We start from the raw sequence: 19,130 nt of genomic DNA on the forward strand, positions 1-19,130 counted from the left end.
TATCTGTATGCACACCATCGGACCATTTCAAATTATTGACTACATGACTCCCTGGATAATAACTAATTGTAAAAGATGATTCAGTCTGTAAAGCCATGACACTTGAGCGCTTGGACTCATGCCTGTCAAGGTCCAAGTATTGCGTTGTGATTTCTGCGTACTATACCCCCAATCACCGACTGACACAGGCAATGACAGACAGACGGAGAGATATGTCAGATGGGAAACTCCAATGTAGATCACCACAACTTACAATTAGCAAGTTCACTTTTGATCGCTTACAGATTCATTTACAGATCATCATTCTCTCTGGTTCCTATTGGACAATTCGTTAGGCTCTGGTCTGCCGATCGTTATGAACAAGCAGTTAGCTTTGTCCCACTGTACGGTACACTGTACAACATTCGTTATGGAGTTAGAGTGGGCTACTTTCGGGCTCACTCATCTCCAAGTACATACATAGTACACACTGTCATACAAGTATGCGTAACATGTACGGAGTATATTGCTCAATCATACCGGCAATCTCCGCAAGCCTTGAATCATCCCAACCAAGATAATCGATTATCATACATGAGAATGCTGCTCCTAAACTGCCGAAAGGAGAACTTGCCGCATGTCGTGCTACACAACTATATTTTCGAGTCGATATACCAAGGGCCGTGACTCGTGGCAAATTGGCAGCCACTCATCGCCAATCCCGACATGTTGCGGCCAGCCGGGTGGCGTCTAAACTTGTCCTAAACAGAGCATTCCGTGTCTTCATCACGATTGTGTCGAGTTTTGACTCTCGACCAGAGGATTACAGGGGGCTCCCAGTAAATGAAGGCATTCAAACTGCAGACTAGTAATTACTGGGTCGCTAAATTGTGCGATTCATTTATTAAGGTTTGTACCTCTCGTGATTAATCATTCCACTAACCCCATCTCAATTTGGTCTTCTCCGTATCGTAGACTCTAGAATGCAGAGCCAACTCCAGCTGCGAGCAGGTCAGCCGCCCCCCTCGCACCCACGCCAACAGGGATGTTGTCCGATGGGCTCTGGGGACAACGGAAGAGATAGCCCGACGGGAAAAGCCGCGAAGATCGTGTCCACTGTCCAGTTATGATGATTGTTAAGAAAGAGTCAAAAGTCAAGACTCGAGAGATCGTCGATACTCGGTCGATTCGTATCAACTAACACTGACAAGTCAGTCCACATGAGGTGAGGGCTTGCTGCCTTGAGGTGCATGTGGCAAGGAGCCGCTTTCTTTGCTTTTCCCTAGTCATCTTGCTTTTTCTCGATGGCTTATTGTTTCCAGCGATCGTCAGTCATCGCCAGATTCGGAGCTTTGCATTCTTCACCGTAGCACACCTTCATCCCAGAAGTACCTTATTATACAAATGTAGTGCTGTTTCTTCAGTCCTAGCTGTAGATTAAACCCGTATTGAAATACGTATTTCGGCAAAATTACTGATACCGTAACACATTAACGTAGCTTGTATTATGGCCCGGTAATTACAGTTCCCACCTGCACACGTGCCATTGGTTATCCATCCGCCTTATGAGATCCAATGCAGACGCTAACTTGTTACAGGCATAGTCGCCGCTTGCTGCCGAGAATTTAAGCCTGTTGTTAGCTGCGACGGTCTGTGATTGCTCCTCGGTCCGTCCTGTCCGTGTATCAAGTGGTGGTTATATCCCAACGATGTGTAATCATTTTCTGACATTCGAGTAGACTTACGGTCGACTTCTCAATCGTGCACGTACACTTTAAAGGAGACTCATGTAACATTGGGGCTCAGACAGCAGTTCTGTTACACGGTCACACGGATACAGGAACGCATTCGGCAGATTCAGGCCTAGACAAGTTGCCTTTACTACGTAGCAGACGCGCCTCGTGGTTCGGGCGCGGTGCCGATGGCCAATGGGAATGCTTCGTTTGTTTTTCGCCATTGAGATCCGAATTTCTTTTAGAGTTTGTGGTCAGATTGGTAATTTTACGACGCAACCCAACCACGGACGGTTCTGACCCTTGAGTTAATGGTGATGCGTCTGCATATTCTCCGGTCAATCGAGTCTCGAGCATCATCGGAGAGCTATCTCCTTTGTTCTGAAGCGAATCAGCACACAGAGGTTTGTACTGTTTTTGATCAACATGAACTACTACTCAAGTCATACACTTGCTCCGTACGTTGCCGACGCAGACAAAGTAAAAGTAAACTTCCACAGATCTGTCACACCGTTACAGACTCCACTCGGCCCCAAATTCTCGGAGTCTCGTCTACCGAAACAAAGACGGTTAGGTACCTTAGTCTGTACGCATGTGCTGGCACATGCTTTTCTGTCGATTCTCGCGGTCAAGCAGTGTTTGGCAAACTACGATCTATGGTCCTCAACTCGCCAAGGGGAACATACACATGCAGTGCGTATATGGAGAAGTTGTTCATTGTTGGTAACTTGTCAGCGGCGATATGCTGATCTTTCCTGATTGCTCGACGCATCTTAGCACCTTCCCGATTTGTGACTTGGTCACATCTGCCGGTGGCTAAATGTAGTCCTCCCCTACCTAAAGAGATGGATGTCTCCTCACACCAAATTTGTATAGAGGTGGGACTCTAGAAGAGTCAAAGGTATATCGCAGGTCTCCCGATCTCGCTACTCTCCATTTATCCGATGATTATACCTCCTCGGCTATGTGTATTGTAGATACCCTAAACAAGCAAGTCAGATACCACTACCAAGTTTGCTTGGTTGTTCTGCGATCTGAGCACCACAATAATGTCCACACCACAGCGACTCCACCAGTCTGTTCCTGGCACGAGCATACTCGGTCCACTCAGGCATCCGTTCCTTCTCCCCCCCATTGTTTATTGCCAACTCCGGCAAGTAGTCAATTATCTTCACCGATGTACACATCATTTTGTGACGTATCACATTATTCGTCCATCTTTACATTTCCATGGCTAAAGGGTGACGGCCGACCTAACACGCCTTTTAGGGCAGCTAGAGTTTAGGTCATGCTCAGGCCCCTACATCTACCTTTGGGTCGCTATTGAATGAGCTACGTACGTCGATGATTAATTTGCCATGAACGTTTACTCCCACAGAGCTTCAACGTGATTAGTTTCCTGAAGAACAGTTTGAATCTAATCTTCTGACCCATGGAATCATTCTTCACGGCTAAAATGCGGCAATTGTCATCGTCTATTTTTAGGTAGCTTCAGTGGTGGTGGCAAACCGAATTTCATGTACAAACACTCTGCTTTCGCCTCAATTAATGTCAAACTTAATGTGCTATGATTGTATTTCGATGTCAGCAAATGACATCCAATTATGATATATATTCATTAAGTCTTCAAGCAGCTTGGGTGCTGTCATGCTCTTTCCCGCAGCTCAAAATGACCTAAGAGGCGTTTCTTAATTGATTTCGGATGGCTGGACCAGCAAATCATCGATTATATGTGCAGCCACAAGAAGAGCCGAGTACAATTAAGCCATTCATAAGTATTCAATAATAGATGGCGTGAATATGGGATTGTCGTCGTCCAATTACTTGTGTGGATAATATTTGCCTACATCTAATCTTGACGACCAGCTCCGTAAGACGTTTGGGACGATAGCCAATCACGGTCTTGCTTATCCAATGTCCTCTTGGTTGTAGATATTATCCTATTACTTACGATTGGTTTTATTTGAACCTCGATCTGTGGAAAAAACAGAAAGTTCATCGCACGTCCCTAGGTACAATCCAAATTGAGTTCTTTTACTTGATGATAGGGTCTTTTACACATACCTGTTAATGATAGTATTAGGCTTTATCAAAACTGTTCGGCTCTACATGTAGTGGTACATATAATATTTACTCGGTTTGATGTCCCAGGTCAATTCAGCTGTTATCAAGAATCAAGGTAGAACAAGCTTAAATTTGAGTCGGATAAAGACATGTCTGCGAGTTAGCCATCGACCCTGAGGAATGAAATTGAACGTTGTTTGTCTAATAAAAGGGCAGGCAGGCCTATAGCATTTGTCCAATACTCAAGAGGCGCCACAAAAGCAGTTCTGGTGCCGTGGCATTGAGCTTTGGATCTGCCATGTGTGAAAAAGCGTGCAGAGGAGCACTAAATCTCAATACTCAATACTCTACCTAAGAAATTTCTCAGGCCCAAACCCCCAAGCTGTAACAATGGTCCTGCTCAAGAAATAATTTTCGATAAACGCATCTGCCAGCTAAAAACGAGCAGTCTGCAAAGTATTTTTGTAATAAAAGTCACCGATCTAAGATATTGTTGAACCGTGGCGTACGTACATCTCAATCTTATGAGTATACTCGCTACGAAAAACAAGTCAATGCAAGGCTGGTCTCTTCTTCCTTCACACAGTTGCGACTTTGTACTATTATCTTACAGTACGCAAATGGCGCTGGGATGACATTGAGCACGTTCCTCACAGACGGATATTGTACCTAGTATACATATGATCGCGCGGTCACTCTGATAAATCCCTGAAGTTTCCATCGTCGCAGCATACAACATTGGGCCCCTGATAGTGTTTGCCCAGGAGCCTCCTAATTCAGGGCTAGGGCTTAGGCCACAATGAGATATAGGTCGAGTCTTTAGCATTAACAGGCAAACATTTATACATATCTCACATATCAGGAATTTTTGCAACTTTGATTACCCTCCTCGGGAAAATCTCTCGAGACCCATGGTATACCTAGGAACCTTGTGATCTACGCGTATCCTGGCTGTATCTAGAGCGATAGAAGTACACACAGGTGTGCACTTAAACAACTAGTGAGGCACCATATATATAGACTTAATGGAAGCGATATAAGACGATTGATTGTATATGTACAGATTGTCCACCTAATATACACAGCTGGTAGAAGGCAACCACGAAATCGACCAACAAAAGACATAATAACCACAGAAGAAACCATTTCCAACTCAGTGCGCGATGATATGAGCACTAACCCATGCCCAAATAGTTGAGAAAGATACCCATGGGTGTTTTGCAAGGTTGACATAAGCCTTACTTGGAAGGCTCACCCTCCAACGGAAAAGCGCATTTGCAACCCTGTTCGCCCTCCAAGCCACTTGAAAGGTCTCCGCAGGTGCATCCATCGTTTCCAATAGTATACAAGCCATTGGCATAGGCAAACTTGAAATAGCCAGCACCGAGATCAGTGTTGATATCCTGAATCGTCATGACATAAGGAAGGAAGTAGTCTTCAATGACATAAGGGGTGCCGCAGTCGTTACCATCCGGTCCGTATACGCCGTATGGAATGCAGTTGTTGTCGTAAATGATGTAGGCATTGTTTCCAGCCAGTCCGGCCCATTCGGCACCCGAATTGAAGGTTGGGACGTCGACTTCACTGATGTCCATTGCGAAGGTCCAGGAGCCCTCGCCTTGAGGCAGGCAGAGTTCTGTTCTTGTTTCGGGTCCAGACTCAGGTGCGCTTAGGGTGTTTGTAAGTTTGCAGTCGGCGGAAGCATGGCCGAGGAGGGCGATGGCGGTAGCGAGACTGAGAATTTGACGGTACATGGTAGCTAATTGGTGTCGAATTTGTTTTAATAATAATGAACGAAATTGAGGTTTATGATAAGAACTTTTATGGCTTAAGCTGGTTCTGTATGTTGTTGATGTGGGACTTGATGGTTGAGAAATAATTTGATATTCAGCAGAAATTTGATGCCCTTTTATATTCCTCGAATGTGTGCTACAGACCTTACATCGTATCTGAAGCCGTCTTCATTTACGTCATACATCACCATGTCAGCTAACTGGGGCTGGAAAGATTGAGGAATGGCACATCTTATTGGGGTTCAGACCAGGGTTTAGTCTGAAATGGACCCTATTCAGTAACCGTGAGCCAATTGTCAATAAGCCCAACATTTGCTCTTCATGGACATATACTTAGAACGCATCAGATCAACAATGGTGATCAATGGCCCCCCGAGAGACCAAACAAACCGCCGCAAGGCTGTTGGGATCGAACTATTGAAACTTCTAAAAACGTAACAAGACCACTACTGCACATTGGGGTTGTAGAGGTATGATCCTCCGCGTGGCGAAAATCCAACATCGGGCACCCCGCTGAGGATCTTAATTAGATCGTGGTGGAACGAAGGGCGGAAAGAGAGCACGATTGTGAATGGACACTGAATAAGTGCAAGACCCTGTTACAATTTGAGTCTGACAGATCGACAATATAGTTGTGGTCTTACCCCGGAAATTCGCGTGTGTTGGGTGGCATTCATGACTTCGATTGGTGGTGGCTCGGTTCCTGCGTTGGGGGCTATTACGTAGTGTGATGGAATGTTTTCGCCTCGACACTATATAAAGGAACCAACATTGATTTGTGCCCAGGTACCAATGAAAATATTTGACCTCGGGATGATCCTGTTAGGTAATATTGTTGAAGCTAAACGATGTGATGATGTAGTGTTGTTGTAGAGCCGCGGAGTGGAGCGTAACTAATTTTAACATTGTTTAGCCATTTCATACGATTTCCAACATCGAGTCTCTGCAACTGGACGAACGATCCATAGTCATGAGAAAGCGACCAGTGTTGGCGTTTAGCATATTGCATCATGAAATGGATTACATGTACGTTAACATGATGGACATCGACTCGTCTGCAAAGGGAGATATATATTTAGTAAGATTTACGATCATACGTATGTGTACCACCAGGCCACAGGCTTGTTTAATGACGATGACAGACAGGGATCGTCTATACATTGGTGTGCATTTATTTTCACGAATGGCAACTTGAAGTAGCCGGCATTTGTTCATGATTTCGAACATTGAAAGTACGGGCCGTTTTGGAGGCAACATGTGTTTCAGGAATGCACAGTTTTTGAAACTTTACTGACATGGAGCCAATAGAGTATATAATCCATAATATAGATATATCTTAATAGTCTTTATATGACCTGGGTATGCGCTGCGTTTGACGTGGCTGGGCGTTTTAGGCCTAGAGCTAAGGCAAAGGCGACAACTCGTAACGAAAGTTGATCGCAAATGCGCATGGCATATTAGACCATCCGTAAGAAAAACGATTATATAGCTTATTTATTCGTCATATGCTTTATCTTCTGTCTCAAGGCAAATATTTGCTAACATAAACCCATAATAACCAATAGCAACGATGGTTCAAGGTTGCTCGACTTGAACGACCTGGCTGGTCTTTTCCTCCTCCAAATCAACGACGTGAACTGCGCCGGGGATGACATATGCTATGATACACTTCCGTTAGCATTTGTACTGAATAAGAAGTCGAAGACTTAATCGGTAAAGCTCACATTTGAATTTACGTGCAGGCACATGGTTTGCAAAAAGTGTCTGAATCTCCTCCAGAGAACGTCCAGATGTCTCGGGCAGGAAGACAAATATCCACACTGCTGCAGCAGCCAACAAGCCGGCGAAGATGAAGCCCACGCTAGCACCAAGATTTGCCCCGTCACTATTGAACAGGTACGGGAATGTAAAAGTAACCAGCCAGCTGCAGAACCAGTTCGTAGCGGTGGAGGAAGCCATAAGTTTGTTGCGATTATGGCCGGTAGAGATCTCAGAAGTGACTACCCAAACTGCTGGGCCAAGAGAAAGATTGAAAACAATCATGAAAACATAGACCATGGCAACGATTGTGCGGTCCAGGGCAAGAGATTTGGTCGGTGCCACGCCGCATCCGCCGACAATAAGGAGAACTGCTACCAAGGCACACACGGTTACAAGAAGCATAGGCCGGCGGCCGAAGCGCTCAATTGTGTATTGGTTTGCCCATAGTGCTGGGAACCCAACGAGGTATAATCCGATTTGGATCAGGAAGGAGTTCGTGATTCCAATTGTGCTGAAAAATACGATACCGTAGCCTGTGATGAAATTGATGCCCGATGCTTGTTGCCATGCTAAAGAAGTGATTAATATCATGCGAAAAATACAACCATGTATGAAGATAGGTTATTACCTTGAAGGGCCATGCCAATATAAGCCTTGCGGCCTTCTGGTCCCCAAGTGAATACCTCACGCCAGGAAGAGTCATGGCGCTGCTCTTCCTCGATGGTCTTGACAATGTATTCGATGTCCTCTTCAATAAATTCCGGTCTGTTTCCATGCAAACATTGCAAGGCAGTTCTTGCCTCTTCAACTCGACCTTTTGCCAATAGCCAGCGGGGTGATTCCGGTATAAAGGAGATCAACCCGGGAACGAGCATGATTGGAAAGATCAGCTGCACTGCCATCGGTATGCGGTACGAGCCGCTGTCATCACGGTCCTTGGTTGCATTGTCGACAATCACACCCAACAGAAGGCCGATCCCAACATTGAATTGGTACATGGACACAAGTGCTCCACGAAACCGAGCAGGCGCACAGTCTGCCACATATAGGGGGACCAAGCAGGAAATCAATCCGACAGCATATCCTAAATAAATCTGTAAGCCGATAGATAATCTGGGTAATATCGCTGGAAGGATTGAGCCCGTGCTTACCCAGAACCAATCGACCAACTATGAGCATCCCAAGGTAATGGCTCGCGGTCTGGAATACAACTCCCAGCACAACCATGAAGCTGGAGACAAACAATCCACCGCGACGGCCAAGATGGTCACCAATTATGTAAGATGAGACAGCTCCGACAAGCTCACCAACATTAATGATACTAGTAGTCAAGGACTGGATCTTCGAAGATAGAATGTAAGTCCCTGTTGAAGAGTCGTAGTGTCCGTATGCCTTGATGAATGGTTCCATCGCAAGGATTCCTTTTACCCGTCAGTTCGCATTGATCAAAGGAAAAAAAAAAAAAAATCGCATACCCGAATAGTAGGAGGAGTCGAAGCCAAATTGGATGGCACCGATCGTGATGAAGAGACAGATACCGATGGCACGCCATTCAGCTCGCACGGCAGACCAAGTTGAGGTGTGAGTGCTCATTTCGGCGACTTGACAATAAAGATACAAATAAAGGAGATTCGTGTCGAGTGATAGTAAATATCATCAAGAAGATGGGGTAAGAAGCTAGCTTTATAGACATGCGGAGTGCTACTCCCTACATTTTGGACAAGTCTGGGGTTGAAAAGTTGCTTGGCCTATTAGGTTTTCGCCGAACGCCATGTGTCTAAATTTCCGATTAGAGTTCCAATGTATCAGCCTGGAATTCTACATTGGGAATTGAGCACCCCTGTAGAAGATTTTTGGGAATGTGGAGTGCTAGCCGAGTCACTGGATAGTCCGGGGTGGACTTGTTGCTTTTCGCCGAATGCTAACCGCGTAATTCTCCGATCAAAGTTTTGATAGCCAAAATCTAGACCCGCTTCGTGGCCGAATCGAATAGTATCTCGTGTGAGATCAAGTGAATAAATTTTTATAGATAAGTAATAGTTCCGCTTCCCTTGATCCGGGCCGTAAGACTTCCCTCCCTTTGCATCCTGTCGCGTTTCTACATTTCTCCGGGAGACATACAATGCCGGACAGAGTTTCCGTACTGCTTCCGACATGGACACAGCCGTCTATCACTCAAACGGTCCTTGGTAAAAGTGGTGTCCTCAATGGGATTGAAGAGTTTCGAGGAATTCCATATGGTAGAGTACCTGAAAGATGGCAACACGCTATACTTCTTGATCAGTTGCCTGAGGACGTTTTTGACGCAACCCACAATGGGTACGTGTCCGCACCCAACATTATTTTATAGCTTTCAACTGACATAAAATATCGAGCAAAGCCCTCGCTGCCCCCAACCGCAGGAACCGAACAACAGCGATTTCTACCAGTCATATCTTGAGTTCCCTAGTGATGTTACAGAATCCGAATTCGACTGCCTGAATTTATTCATCACTAGACCAAGCAGGTTGACGTCTGGGAGAGAGACCAAACTGCCTGTTTATGCTTATATACATGGCGGTGCCTACGCATTTGGCGCTGGGACAGATCCAATGTGGGGTGAGAAAACCTCGAAAAAACCTGCGTATCAATGCGAATTCAAAATTGCTAATTTCGATTGCAACGTATAGACCCTGCCCACCTGGTAGCCAAATCGGTAGAAATAGGAACACCGATCATTGTCGTTACAATCAACTACCGCCTCAATCTGTTCGGATTCGCAGCATCGTCGGAGATTATCGATTCCCAGTCGCCCGAGCAAACAAGAGGATGCAATTTCGGACTCGGTGATCAGAATATCGCACTGCGCTGGGTTCAACGCAACATCGGAGCTTTCGGTGGTGATACAAATAAGATAACAGTGGGCGGGCAGTCAGCTGGAGGAAGTTCGGCACATGCACATATTCTAGATGCAATACTAGGATCAAAGGCTCCTTTGGTCCAGCGAGCGATAATCCAGTCCGGCGCAGTTGGTGTTCTTGGGCCCCTGACCATGACAAGTGCAAATACACGATGGGCTGTGTTATGCGATAAGTTAGGGGCTCCTGCCGAAGATGCCGTCGAACGTATGAAGTTCATGAGGAACATTCCGCCAGATATAATTCTTGAAGCGTATAGAGACTTGGCTTGGATTGTCTGTCCCTTGGTCCAGGACAACTTGACCATTTCACGAAGAGCGGATAATCGCTGGAACGTACACTTTACCATTTCGGATGACCCTGTGGCGGATGTCGGGGCATGTGACAAGCCGGAGTATGCGATCTTGATTGGAGATACCGAGCTTGAGGTTTGTGAAAAGTGAAACTTGAATAGAGATTACTCAAGCTGACCAACGAAACTTTTAATTAGGGAACAATGCATCGCTCCCACGTGACGCAAATCAAAAGTTTAGAGGATTTCAAAAGTCGCTTGACCTCTGGAAGCCCACTGGAAGAAACCTTCATGGATGCCTTTTGCAACATATATAGGCTTGAGGCAAGCATGTCCACTGCATCCTTACACGAGCAGATTTTCCGTTTCTTGTCCGACATTCAGTTTGGATACCCGGTCCAACAAGCGCGTGAGGATTTCATGACCTGGGAAACCTCTGTGAAGGAGCTGTCTCAGCAGAAGAGGGCTTCAAATCTCCATCCCATCCAAGTGCACTCGTATCGCGTCGAAGTCGGAAATCCATTCCTGGGGCCAAACCACGGAGTCGCTCATCACTGTGTTGATCTCATTTATATCTATGATGCTTTCCACGATGCACTGCGCGCAATCGATGTGGCCTCACCGACAGGTGGCACAAGCAATGCTGAACTTGTAAATCGAGTTCAAACCGATTGGATCACATTTATTGCTGCTCCAAGTATAAATGAGAACAGGGATCTCGCAACTGTATATACTTCTGATCACAAAGCAAAAGTGGTGAATATGTCCTTGGACAAAGATTGGCAGGACAGGAAGCGCAGATTTGACTTCATCAGCCAGTACACAAACGCCGCACGGCAAGTGGCTAAAATCGTCACCAGAGGCGATGACATTTCATAGACCTATTTTGGAATAAATCAAGATCTGCTTCTTGTTTCATGTAGAAACGACCGTAAAAGCTATTAGCGCATCAGATTTAAGACTCGTATCTCAAATTGCAATTTTTTGATCATCCAACCCGGTCCAAATTGGGTAGCAATCCTTTGAAGCCAGGTGTCCAGCGGTAGCGAAGCATTTCCGGATCCAACGAAGGTTGGATGTTCTCTTGAAAATCGATCTCTTTTGAGGCTGGATTCTGAATAAGATCCGATAGGACCTTGCGTATGAGCCTCGCAAAATCATGCTGGTAGTCCATGTTGGTCGTAAGGATGAACTGGTCCAGAACTTTGAGATTGATGGCACAGTTGCCTATAATCAAGCTATCTGATTGTCGGCCTAGTTTCTGCGCAAGGATTAGGAAAATGAAGCATGATTGAAGAAAATAAGTCCCGTAGTATCTATACATGAGGGACAGATGGGGATCAGTCCTTAGTATATGCTGCGCCATCTATTACACTGTCAGTTTATTCATAGACCTCGGTCATATATCGATATGACGACTGACGACTTACCTTGGCACAGGCATTCGCATGCTCACACGCTGCTACAAATTCAGATGATGCTTGCCACTTCAGATCTTCGTACATAACGACGATGTCCATTGGGCCGTACAGCAATATATGCATGCAATGATAAAGATGGAGTGCATAATAAGCAATATGCGCCTCACAATGGAGGGCCGAAACCTCGTTTTCAGCTTCCGCGAGCTGAATAAAGTCAGGTCCTACTAGAGTTTGAAATGAAATAAACCACAGACTGAGATTGCTCTCGACGTTTTGTCTGACAGATAGCAGATAATTAGCCGACTGATTGAAAATTGCACAGCCACGAAGAAAATGATATTCAAGTATTTCGCCTAAAATCCTGCCATTCCTTAGCACGATTCGTACTCTGTATCAAAAGATGACCAAAGACTTACCTTGAGAGTGGGATGAAAACGCCAAACATGTCGAGGCTGCGGACAGCATAATTCAGAATATCAGCTTCGTAGCTCGTCTCATTCTTGCCTGCGGATAATGGACCCGTCTGGTCCCAGATACTGTCCGGACATGGCGTCGGAAGTTGATTGCATTCTTGGTCTGTGATTACAGGACGGCTATTGAAGGACAAAGAAGAGTGACGATCAATAATATAAGCCGCCCACCATAGCCTATGAGCTCTGATTAGCGGAGTTAATCTCTGAAGTAGGGTCATTAATACCTGCGTCTTTCCTCCTTATCTTCCTCACCTAAATGTGGTGCGTCTATGCGTAGATCCAGTTTCTGAACGATAAATTTCAGAAACATGAGCCAGTATTGTAGACTGGACTCAACAGACTTCTCGCTAGGACCAATATTCGTAATCATAAACGCAGTCAGGGCATCATCAAAGGTATGATGGCTGTCTGGTAGAGTCCTAGGGTGAAACTGACGTATTAATTCTTCAAAGAGATTTCGCCGCAAAGCCGTATGCTCGTTTAAGTTTCTTCCTGGCAGAACGGGACTACGGTCAAGACGTGGCATAAACATAGCAGAGCCTAAGGGGCTGTGAGCTAGAATCCCTTTCGCTTAAATTATACGACTCACAGAGTATAGACAGAAGCAATGGGGGTGATGTCGGCCGTGGGGCACGTTGATTAAGCAATCTATAACGTCGTATAAGTCGCGTATGGAACTCTTGATTCGGCGACTCATAAAAATGCTCAAGCAGACGACAAGCTTCCGCGCGTGAAAGTCGAGCTTCCGCCAAGCTTTCAGTCACAGAAAATAGTCCTTGAATGCAATTCAAGACCGGGTAGTCTGGCGCATCCTAAATCGACATTAGCTTCTATTCCAATGTTAGTAAGTATTCCGAGAAGGACGATATACAGGGGCAGAAGTCGAAATTGGCAATACGCTCTCCGGCTTGGGCCTTCTGCCTCTCCTTTTGATCTGGCGAAGTAAAGTGCATCGAATTCCGAGCCCTACTCATAGACGTTAAGGCAGTGCATCCTTCTCCTATGATCAAGGTTCACCCACTGTTGCAACGAACGCATCCCTGGGAGAGCGGCGTACATCTGAGTTTATGGCCATGACATTGGTCACATGCTAAGCTTGTTTTACGTTCCATTGACTTAGATCATTGAGGTTGGGGGAGCAGGGATGGCTGTGGTGGTTGCTCCTGCTTTAGATCGAAGTATCCATCGGAGCGGATTAACGATAATCAGTCTGTAATTGCATAACGGTAATTTACCACTACGTAATAAATATACTAGTCTCTAAATAGTCTAGCGCACGGCATTCGGTCAGCTGCTCCCTTATCGACTTCTTCCCCACACTCTTTATCTTTTTGTCACAGCTTCTCTCACATGTCGATGTCAATGCCATCCTAGACACGATCGAGGCCTTGTCGCTAATCGACTCTTGTTAGTTGGACTGCGAGCACTTAAGCTCCTGATCTATACATCTGTGATCGGTTTCTCAGGCCAATCATTTCTGTCAGTCACCAATCAATGGGTTGTCATATAGCGACCCTGGAGTATACGATTACATGGTCATTTCAATCGACTTCTCGATTGGACTGAAGATATGGAACTACCTCCGCGTTCATACCTTCCTCTAAACAAGGCTAAGAGGCCGCGGGTTGCGGAAGAGAATCGCAAAAGAGCCGTTCGAGCGTAAGGCAATACCCTACCTTATCCACTTTTCCAGACAGGGAATGAAACTAGATCTAGACTGATCAAATGCTTTAGATGCGATGGATGTCGAAGAGTAAAGGAGAAATGTGAAGGGGGAGTACCCTGTCGCAGGTGCACACGCTACCACCGTCAATGCATATTTAATGCACCATCTGAAATGATAGAAAAACCGATTGGGTGAGATTATACATTGAATACAACCATAGCAATGAACAGTGTATCTAATGTGGAAATAGACACCGTCACCGAACTGAAAGTTTCACGCGTGATGATGAAGCTGAGGCTGAGCGTGTGCGCTACATGGAACGCATACTAGTGCATTATGTGCCTAACATTTCTCTCGATATTCTGTCGTTGCGCAAGGCTGCCGAGGATCTGCAAAGAGACCAGCGTGAACTGTCAATATCTGAGGGACCTACAATACAGGCTGAGGCGGATGATCTAGATGACCTGGCTATCGATGAAGAGAATTTTAGTATTCGGGCTTTTCCGGATAATACTACTCGTAAGTCCCTTGTCCTGTGGTGTTAATTTGTGTACTAATTAGTCCCATTCGCTAACCGATATTTAAACTGCAGAGTACTCAGGAGAGTTTTCTTATCTAAACTTTTCCATGAAAATTCGAAGAAAGATTGATGAATGGATGCAATCTAGCGCGCCAGAAGTATGTTGTGGCACTAACGGGTTCCCATCATTTATGATGAATAGCTTCAGCTGACCGCGATTGTAGGAAAGAGAAGAAACTTTACCATTTGAAGAAAGATGGAGGTCAACACATCTGGAATCTGGATCATCATCCGTCTCTGCTGCGATAGCATGTTTACCTCCCCGCTATGTCGCGGAATTTCTTATCAATGTCGCCAATAAATATGCACAGACGAACAACTTCTATGTAGAAGAAGATTGGCTACGTGATAAGTTAGCTATATGCTACAATAATCCTGACAGCCTCACCTCGGTTGATGCAGCCTCTGTCTGTGCCATCTTGATGCTTTTAGCCATAGGCACGCAATTTGCACACATGGCTTCACCAACGCCAGTCAATAAAATCAATCGTGAGGAGTCATCGACAGAAGACCATAGATTTTCAGAAGATGAAGTAGGGTTGACATTTTATCATTTCGCGTCCAAACTACTCCCCGACATCATTGCTACTGCGTCCGTCAGAAGCGTGCAGGCGTGCTTGCTTATCGGAACCTATCTATTGCCCCTTGATACCTCTGGATTGTCATATACTTACTTTGGCCTGGCAATAAAGTTGGCAATCCAAAATGGAATGCACCGAAGATACACTGGCGAAGCCCTGGATCAGCACATGCAGGAAGTGCGGAATCGCGTATTCTGGACTGCATTCACTATTGAAAAGTAAGTAAATCTAGTTCAACCTACTGAATAATTGCTAACTGACTGAATAGACGAATCAGTATCCTGCATGGTAGACCTGCTTCGATTACCGATACGGATGTTGATGCCAATTTGCCAGAAGATCTACCCAGTCTACACTCTAGTACTACTAGCAACAACCTTACAAATATGGTAGCGTTGATCAAGTTGACTTTGAAATTAGGTAAAGTGGCCGAGGAAATGTGAGTGCAGTACTTCATCAATTGTTATTAGAGTGAATGCCTAATCATAAACAAGATCATCATTGCGCAAAGCCCACAAATGGCAGCAACCTTATCCCTTGGAGAACCTTCTTACACAGCGTCGAGAATTAATTGAATGGTGGTCTACTCTTCCAGAAGAGACATCATGCCGTGACCTCAATCCCGCTAGCCCACTATTCCGTTGCAATGTGCATCTCAAACTGGACTACTGCTTGACTAGGATTTTCATGGGCCGTCCATTCCTTTTCAGTAATGTACGAAATGGCAGTCTATCATCACAAAAGGCATCTGCGAGTCGATCCAAGCTGAGAAATATCTTGGTAACCGACTGCGTTGAAGCGGCGCTAGAAATTGTCGACTTGTGTCGTCTCTTGCGTGATGAGACGGGTCTTGCACGAGCCTCGTACACTGAGTTCAGCTCGTGCCGTGCAGCACTTCTTGTCATTTTAGCTCAGAGCTTGACAAAACGTACAGAAAGGCTACGTAATGCATTGACTCAGGGCATGGGACTAATCAAGATCATGTCAATGGGTATTGGTTCGGCAAGATCGGCCGTAACTGTGATTGAAACTCTGGAGCGGGCTATACGCCGGTTAGAAGACTGGAGCGAGATCCAGGGTCCGACTAAAGAGCCGCAAGACTCAATAGACTCTGGCTATGAGAGATTCAAAAGTTGGGAGATGTTATGGAAAACCGGGCCCATTTCGCCAGCGACTGGCAATTCGTCAGTGAACGGTGACAAATTACAGCCCACTTTGAAAAGGAAACGAGATACCACTGGGATAGACTTTTCGTCTTTGTCGAATGCTTCACTTTTACCAAATCCGACAATTTCATACTCCACTGAGCTTGCTATTCCTAGCGACATTGCTGCCGGCTTACTACCTGGCGCCACTACTGAGCCGACAAACAGCAACACAGATAGTAAAGACTTTGTTAATCTAGAAAATGGCAATGCTCAAACACCAGGCGACACATCAATCTTCCATCAACTTGACTTGGCACACTCGACAAACCCGGCCGGATTACCCCAAGTCCCACAGTTCGGCTTTGAGGGTTTTATTTCCAACTTTCCACAAGAGTTGGATGAGTTTACAGCAATATCCTGTTTTGACAGTGACTTTTTGGCACAGAATGCGGCCTCATCAGGCGCAAGTGTGGATAATATGGATGGCGGTGCGTCCAACGGAGACGGATGGTTGCCGTGAGGGCCTCGAAGGCTTACATAGATACGATTTTCTTTTTGCTAGGGAGGATTTTCTTACCTCGAGTTCTATTAGCGTGAAATGACTTTGGTAAAAATTGTTGTTATAAATGGCCTTTGCAGTAGATATGGCTAGTCATTTGTATTTAGCGAGATATCCACCGAATGATATGACCGCCTTCAGGCTGCGCGCATATAGCAGCCATACTAATTTGAGCACCATAAGCGGCATCTCAATCACCTAATATCCCCTTCACGTCATGGATCCGTCATCAAATCACTCATCAACTGGTATCACCTTCTCAACTGGTGCCTCACTCTCGGCCACAACTCCAGTCGAATCTTCGACCCTCTTATGAATCAACACTAGAATAAACAGCATCGACCCAGCCAGCAAACCCCAATAGCTACCAAACATTGCCTGATAACTAATCTCACGCACATCGAGATTGAACACAATAGCAGCCCCCATGGCACCAAACACTTTATAAAAAGCCGAATAGATAGAGAGCACCAACGGGTCATTCGACAGACAACCAGCAATCCACCATGCAAAAGTCTGCCAAGCACCATCAACACAACCATAGAAGACAAAAAGGATAATGTATCCCGCAGCCCTGGAGTCATTGACATCTATCAGTCCACCCGGAGGCGTAACGCCGCGATGGGAACGACGAGCCGGAAAAACGCCTCCGATGAAGACTGCATTGAGCAAGACAAAAAGAACAATCCATCCAACAAACGCACGACGACGACGAGTCCCAATAGTCTTCCAATCGAGCATCATGCCCATAATGACAGCCATGACGAACTGGCCAAAATCAAACCACAGGGAACCGAAAGCGCGTGTTCGTAGGTCGAAATAATATCCATTATAGTCATTGCTCTGATAAGGGATGTACCACAATCCGGCAAAACTATATGGGAAAAACAGGATGATCCACGGCTCCCTCTTAACGGCGAGGACGACATTTTTTAGCTCTTGCACAAAAGTGGTGTTTCGAGGAACAAAAACTCGACTTCCGTCGTTGCGGACGACGCGAGATGGGTCGGAGATGAAGCAGGCTACTACACTGCCTAGGAGCATAAGGATAAAGAGGGCAATGTATGTGCCGTCGTTGGCACTGCCGGCAGTTGTTACACCCCAGTTCTCGACTGTGGGGATGATAGCGCCGATGACTGTGCCGAAGAAAGAGAGGCCGTAGAAGATGCTGATGTACTTGCCTTTGTCTTTTTCCATGGGCAGGGACATGATCAAGGCCCCTTCAGCAGTCCTACATGAGCAAGCATTAGCAACTGACATAACACATGTATGAGCAATACGTACCATAGAAACGCTGCGGCGATACCACACATCGCACCACCAAAATAAACAAATCCGGCATTGCTGTTGTGATTATAACTCCAAAAAGACGCTGACAGCAACGAATAGCCCACTCCACCCATAGCAAGCGTGACTTTTGGTCCCAGGAAATTCACCACCGATCCAGCTGTAAGCGCAAAGAATGCGAAAAGACTGTATAGGATAGTGTTTGCATTGTTGCTTGTAGTTGGATCAACTTGTCCACCTCCGCCCAGCGCGGAGAGAACGTTGAACATTCCCACGACGAGTAGGTGGACACATGCTATGATGATACATTGCACGATTGGGGAGCGGTAGGCTGGTAGGACGATGTTGCCGAAGAGGCGGTAGCCTTTGGGGGGTGTGGTGTAGACTATTTCTTCGCCGTTGGCGGCGGCGGCGGTGGTGTATTTAGGTGCTGTGTCGACGCCAGTCTTCTCGGTGTCGTCGATGATGGAGGGATCTTTGATGTCTGAGTTGGACATTGGGAATTCGTGGGTTTGGGTCATTTTGTCGGTTCACGTTCAGCCATGTGCTATGCTTCAAATACTCAATCTAGATTGCAATTTGAAATTTATTGAGGGCAATCAATTTAAATTGAATTGCAGGAATAGTCTCCTTATAAAGTCGATCGTATAGCCCTAAAGATAGACGGTCCTCAGAACACTGTTTGCATAACCGAAGTCACCAGACATGTTGATAAGAGCTATCGGATGTCGCGCGCCGATTGATATGAGGAATTGCCTAAAAAGGAATATTCTATCGTCCGATCGCCTTATCTTCAGGAGTCTGGGGAAGACTAGTGTCAAATGCTTGTTCTGAGGCAAGAGTCCAGATACGTAGCTGGGTCTTGCGTGGGATGAACTTATATCTAATAGGTAGCT

General features: G+C 45.7%; 6 protein-coding genes across 6 annotated transcripts; 2 read left to right on the plus strand and 4 right to left on the minus strand.

Moving 5' to 3' along the window:
• Positions 1 to 5,014: 5,014 nt before the first annotated feature.
• BHQ10_003970 (uncharacterized protein) lies at positions 5,015 to 5,530 on the minus strand (the record flags this gene model as incomplete). The annotated part of the gene is made up of 1 exon (XM_040876285.1): positions 5,015 to 5,530. The coding sequence occupies one exon, from the start codon at positions 5,528 to 5,530 to the stop codon at positions 5,015 to 5,017; it is 516 nt and encodes a 171-aa protein (XP_040732474.1).
• A 1,614-nt stretch (positions 5,531 to 7,144) lies between these two features.
• BHQ10_003971 (uncharacterized protein) lies at positions 7,145 to 8,923 on the minus strand (the record flags this gene model as incomplete). Its single annotated transcript, XM_040876286.1, has 5 exons — positions 7,145 to 7,227; positions 7,294 to 7,899; positions 7,959 to 8,414; positions 8,482 to 8,751; positions 8,806 to 8,923. 5 exons carry the CDS (start codon positions 8,921 to 8,923, stop codon positions 7,145 to 7,147), a joined length of 1,533 nt encoding a protein of 510 aa, XP_040732475.1.
• Positions 8,924 to 9,452: 529 nt separating this feature from the next.
• Positions 9,453 to 11,398, plus strand: BHQ10_003972 (uncharacterized protein; the record flags this gene model as incomplete). The annotated part of the gene is made up of 4 exons (XM_040876287.1): positions 9,453 to 9,649; positions 9,711 to 9,928; positions 10,000 to 10,655; positions 10,718 to 11,398. The coding sequence occupies 4 exons, from the start codon at positions 9,453 to 9,455 to the stop codon at positions 11,396 to 11,398; spliced, it is 1,752 nt and encodes a 583-aa protein (XP_040732476.1).
• Positions 11,399 to 11,507: 109 nt separating this feature from the next.
• On the minus strand, positions 11,508 to 12,783 carry BHQ10_003973 (uncharacterized protein; the record flags this gene model as incomplete). The annotated part of the gene is made up of 4 exons (XM_040876288.1): positions 11,508 to 11,885; positions 11,950 to 12,217; positions 12,357 to 12,587; positions 12,638 to 12,783. 4 exons carry the CDS (start codon positions 12,781 to 12,783, stop codon positions 11,508 to 11,510), a joined length of 1,023 nt encoding a protein of 340 aa, XP_040732477.1.
• Positions 12,784 to 13,983: 1,200 nt separating this feature from the next.
• BHQ10_003974 (uncharacterized protein) lies at positions 13,984 to 16,908 on the plus strand (the record flags this gene model as incomplete). The annotated part of the gene is made up of 6 exons (XM_040876289.1): positions 13,984 to 14,072; positions 14,330 to 14,598; positions 14,672 to 14,757; positions 14,824 to 15,458; positions 15,509 to 15,679; positions 15,735 to 16,908. 6 exons carry the CDS (start codon positions 13,984 to 13,986, stop codon positions 16,906 to 16,908), a joined length of 2,424 nt encoding a protein of 807 aa, XP_040732478.1.
• Positions 16,909 to 17,181: 273 nt separating this feature from the next.
• On the minus strand, positions 17,182 to 18,755 carry BHQ10_003975 (uncharacterized protein; the record flags this gene model as incomplete). The annotated part of the gene is made up of 2 exons (XM_040876290.1): positions 17,182 to 18,178; positions 18,232 to 18,755. 2 exons carry the CDS (start codon positions 18,753 to 18,755, stop codon positions 17,182 to 17,184), a joined length of 1,521 nt encoding a protein of 506 aa, XP_040732479.1.
• Between the last annotated feature and the right edge of the window lie 375 nt (positions 18,756 to 19,130).

Source organism: Talaromyces amestolkiae (assembly GCF_001896365.1).
Source record: "Talaromyces amestolkiae strain CIB chromosome Unknown scaffold6.1, whole genome shotgun sequence".
NCBI classification, from domain to species: Eukaryota; Fungi; Ascomycota; class Eurotiomycetes; order Eurotiales; family Trichocomaceae; genus Talaromyces; species Talaromyces amestolkiae.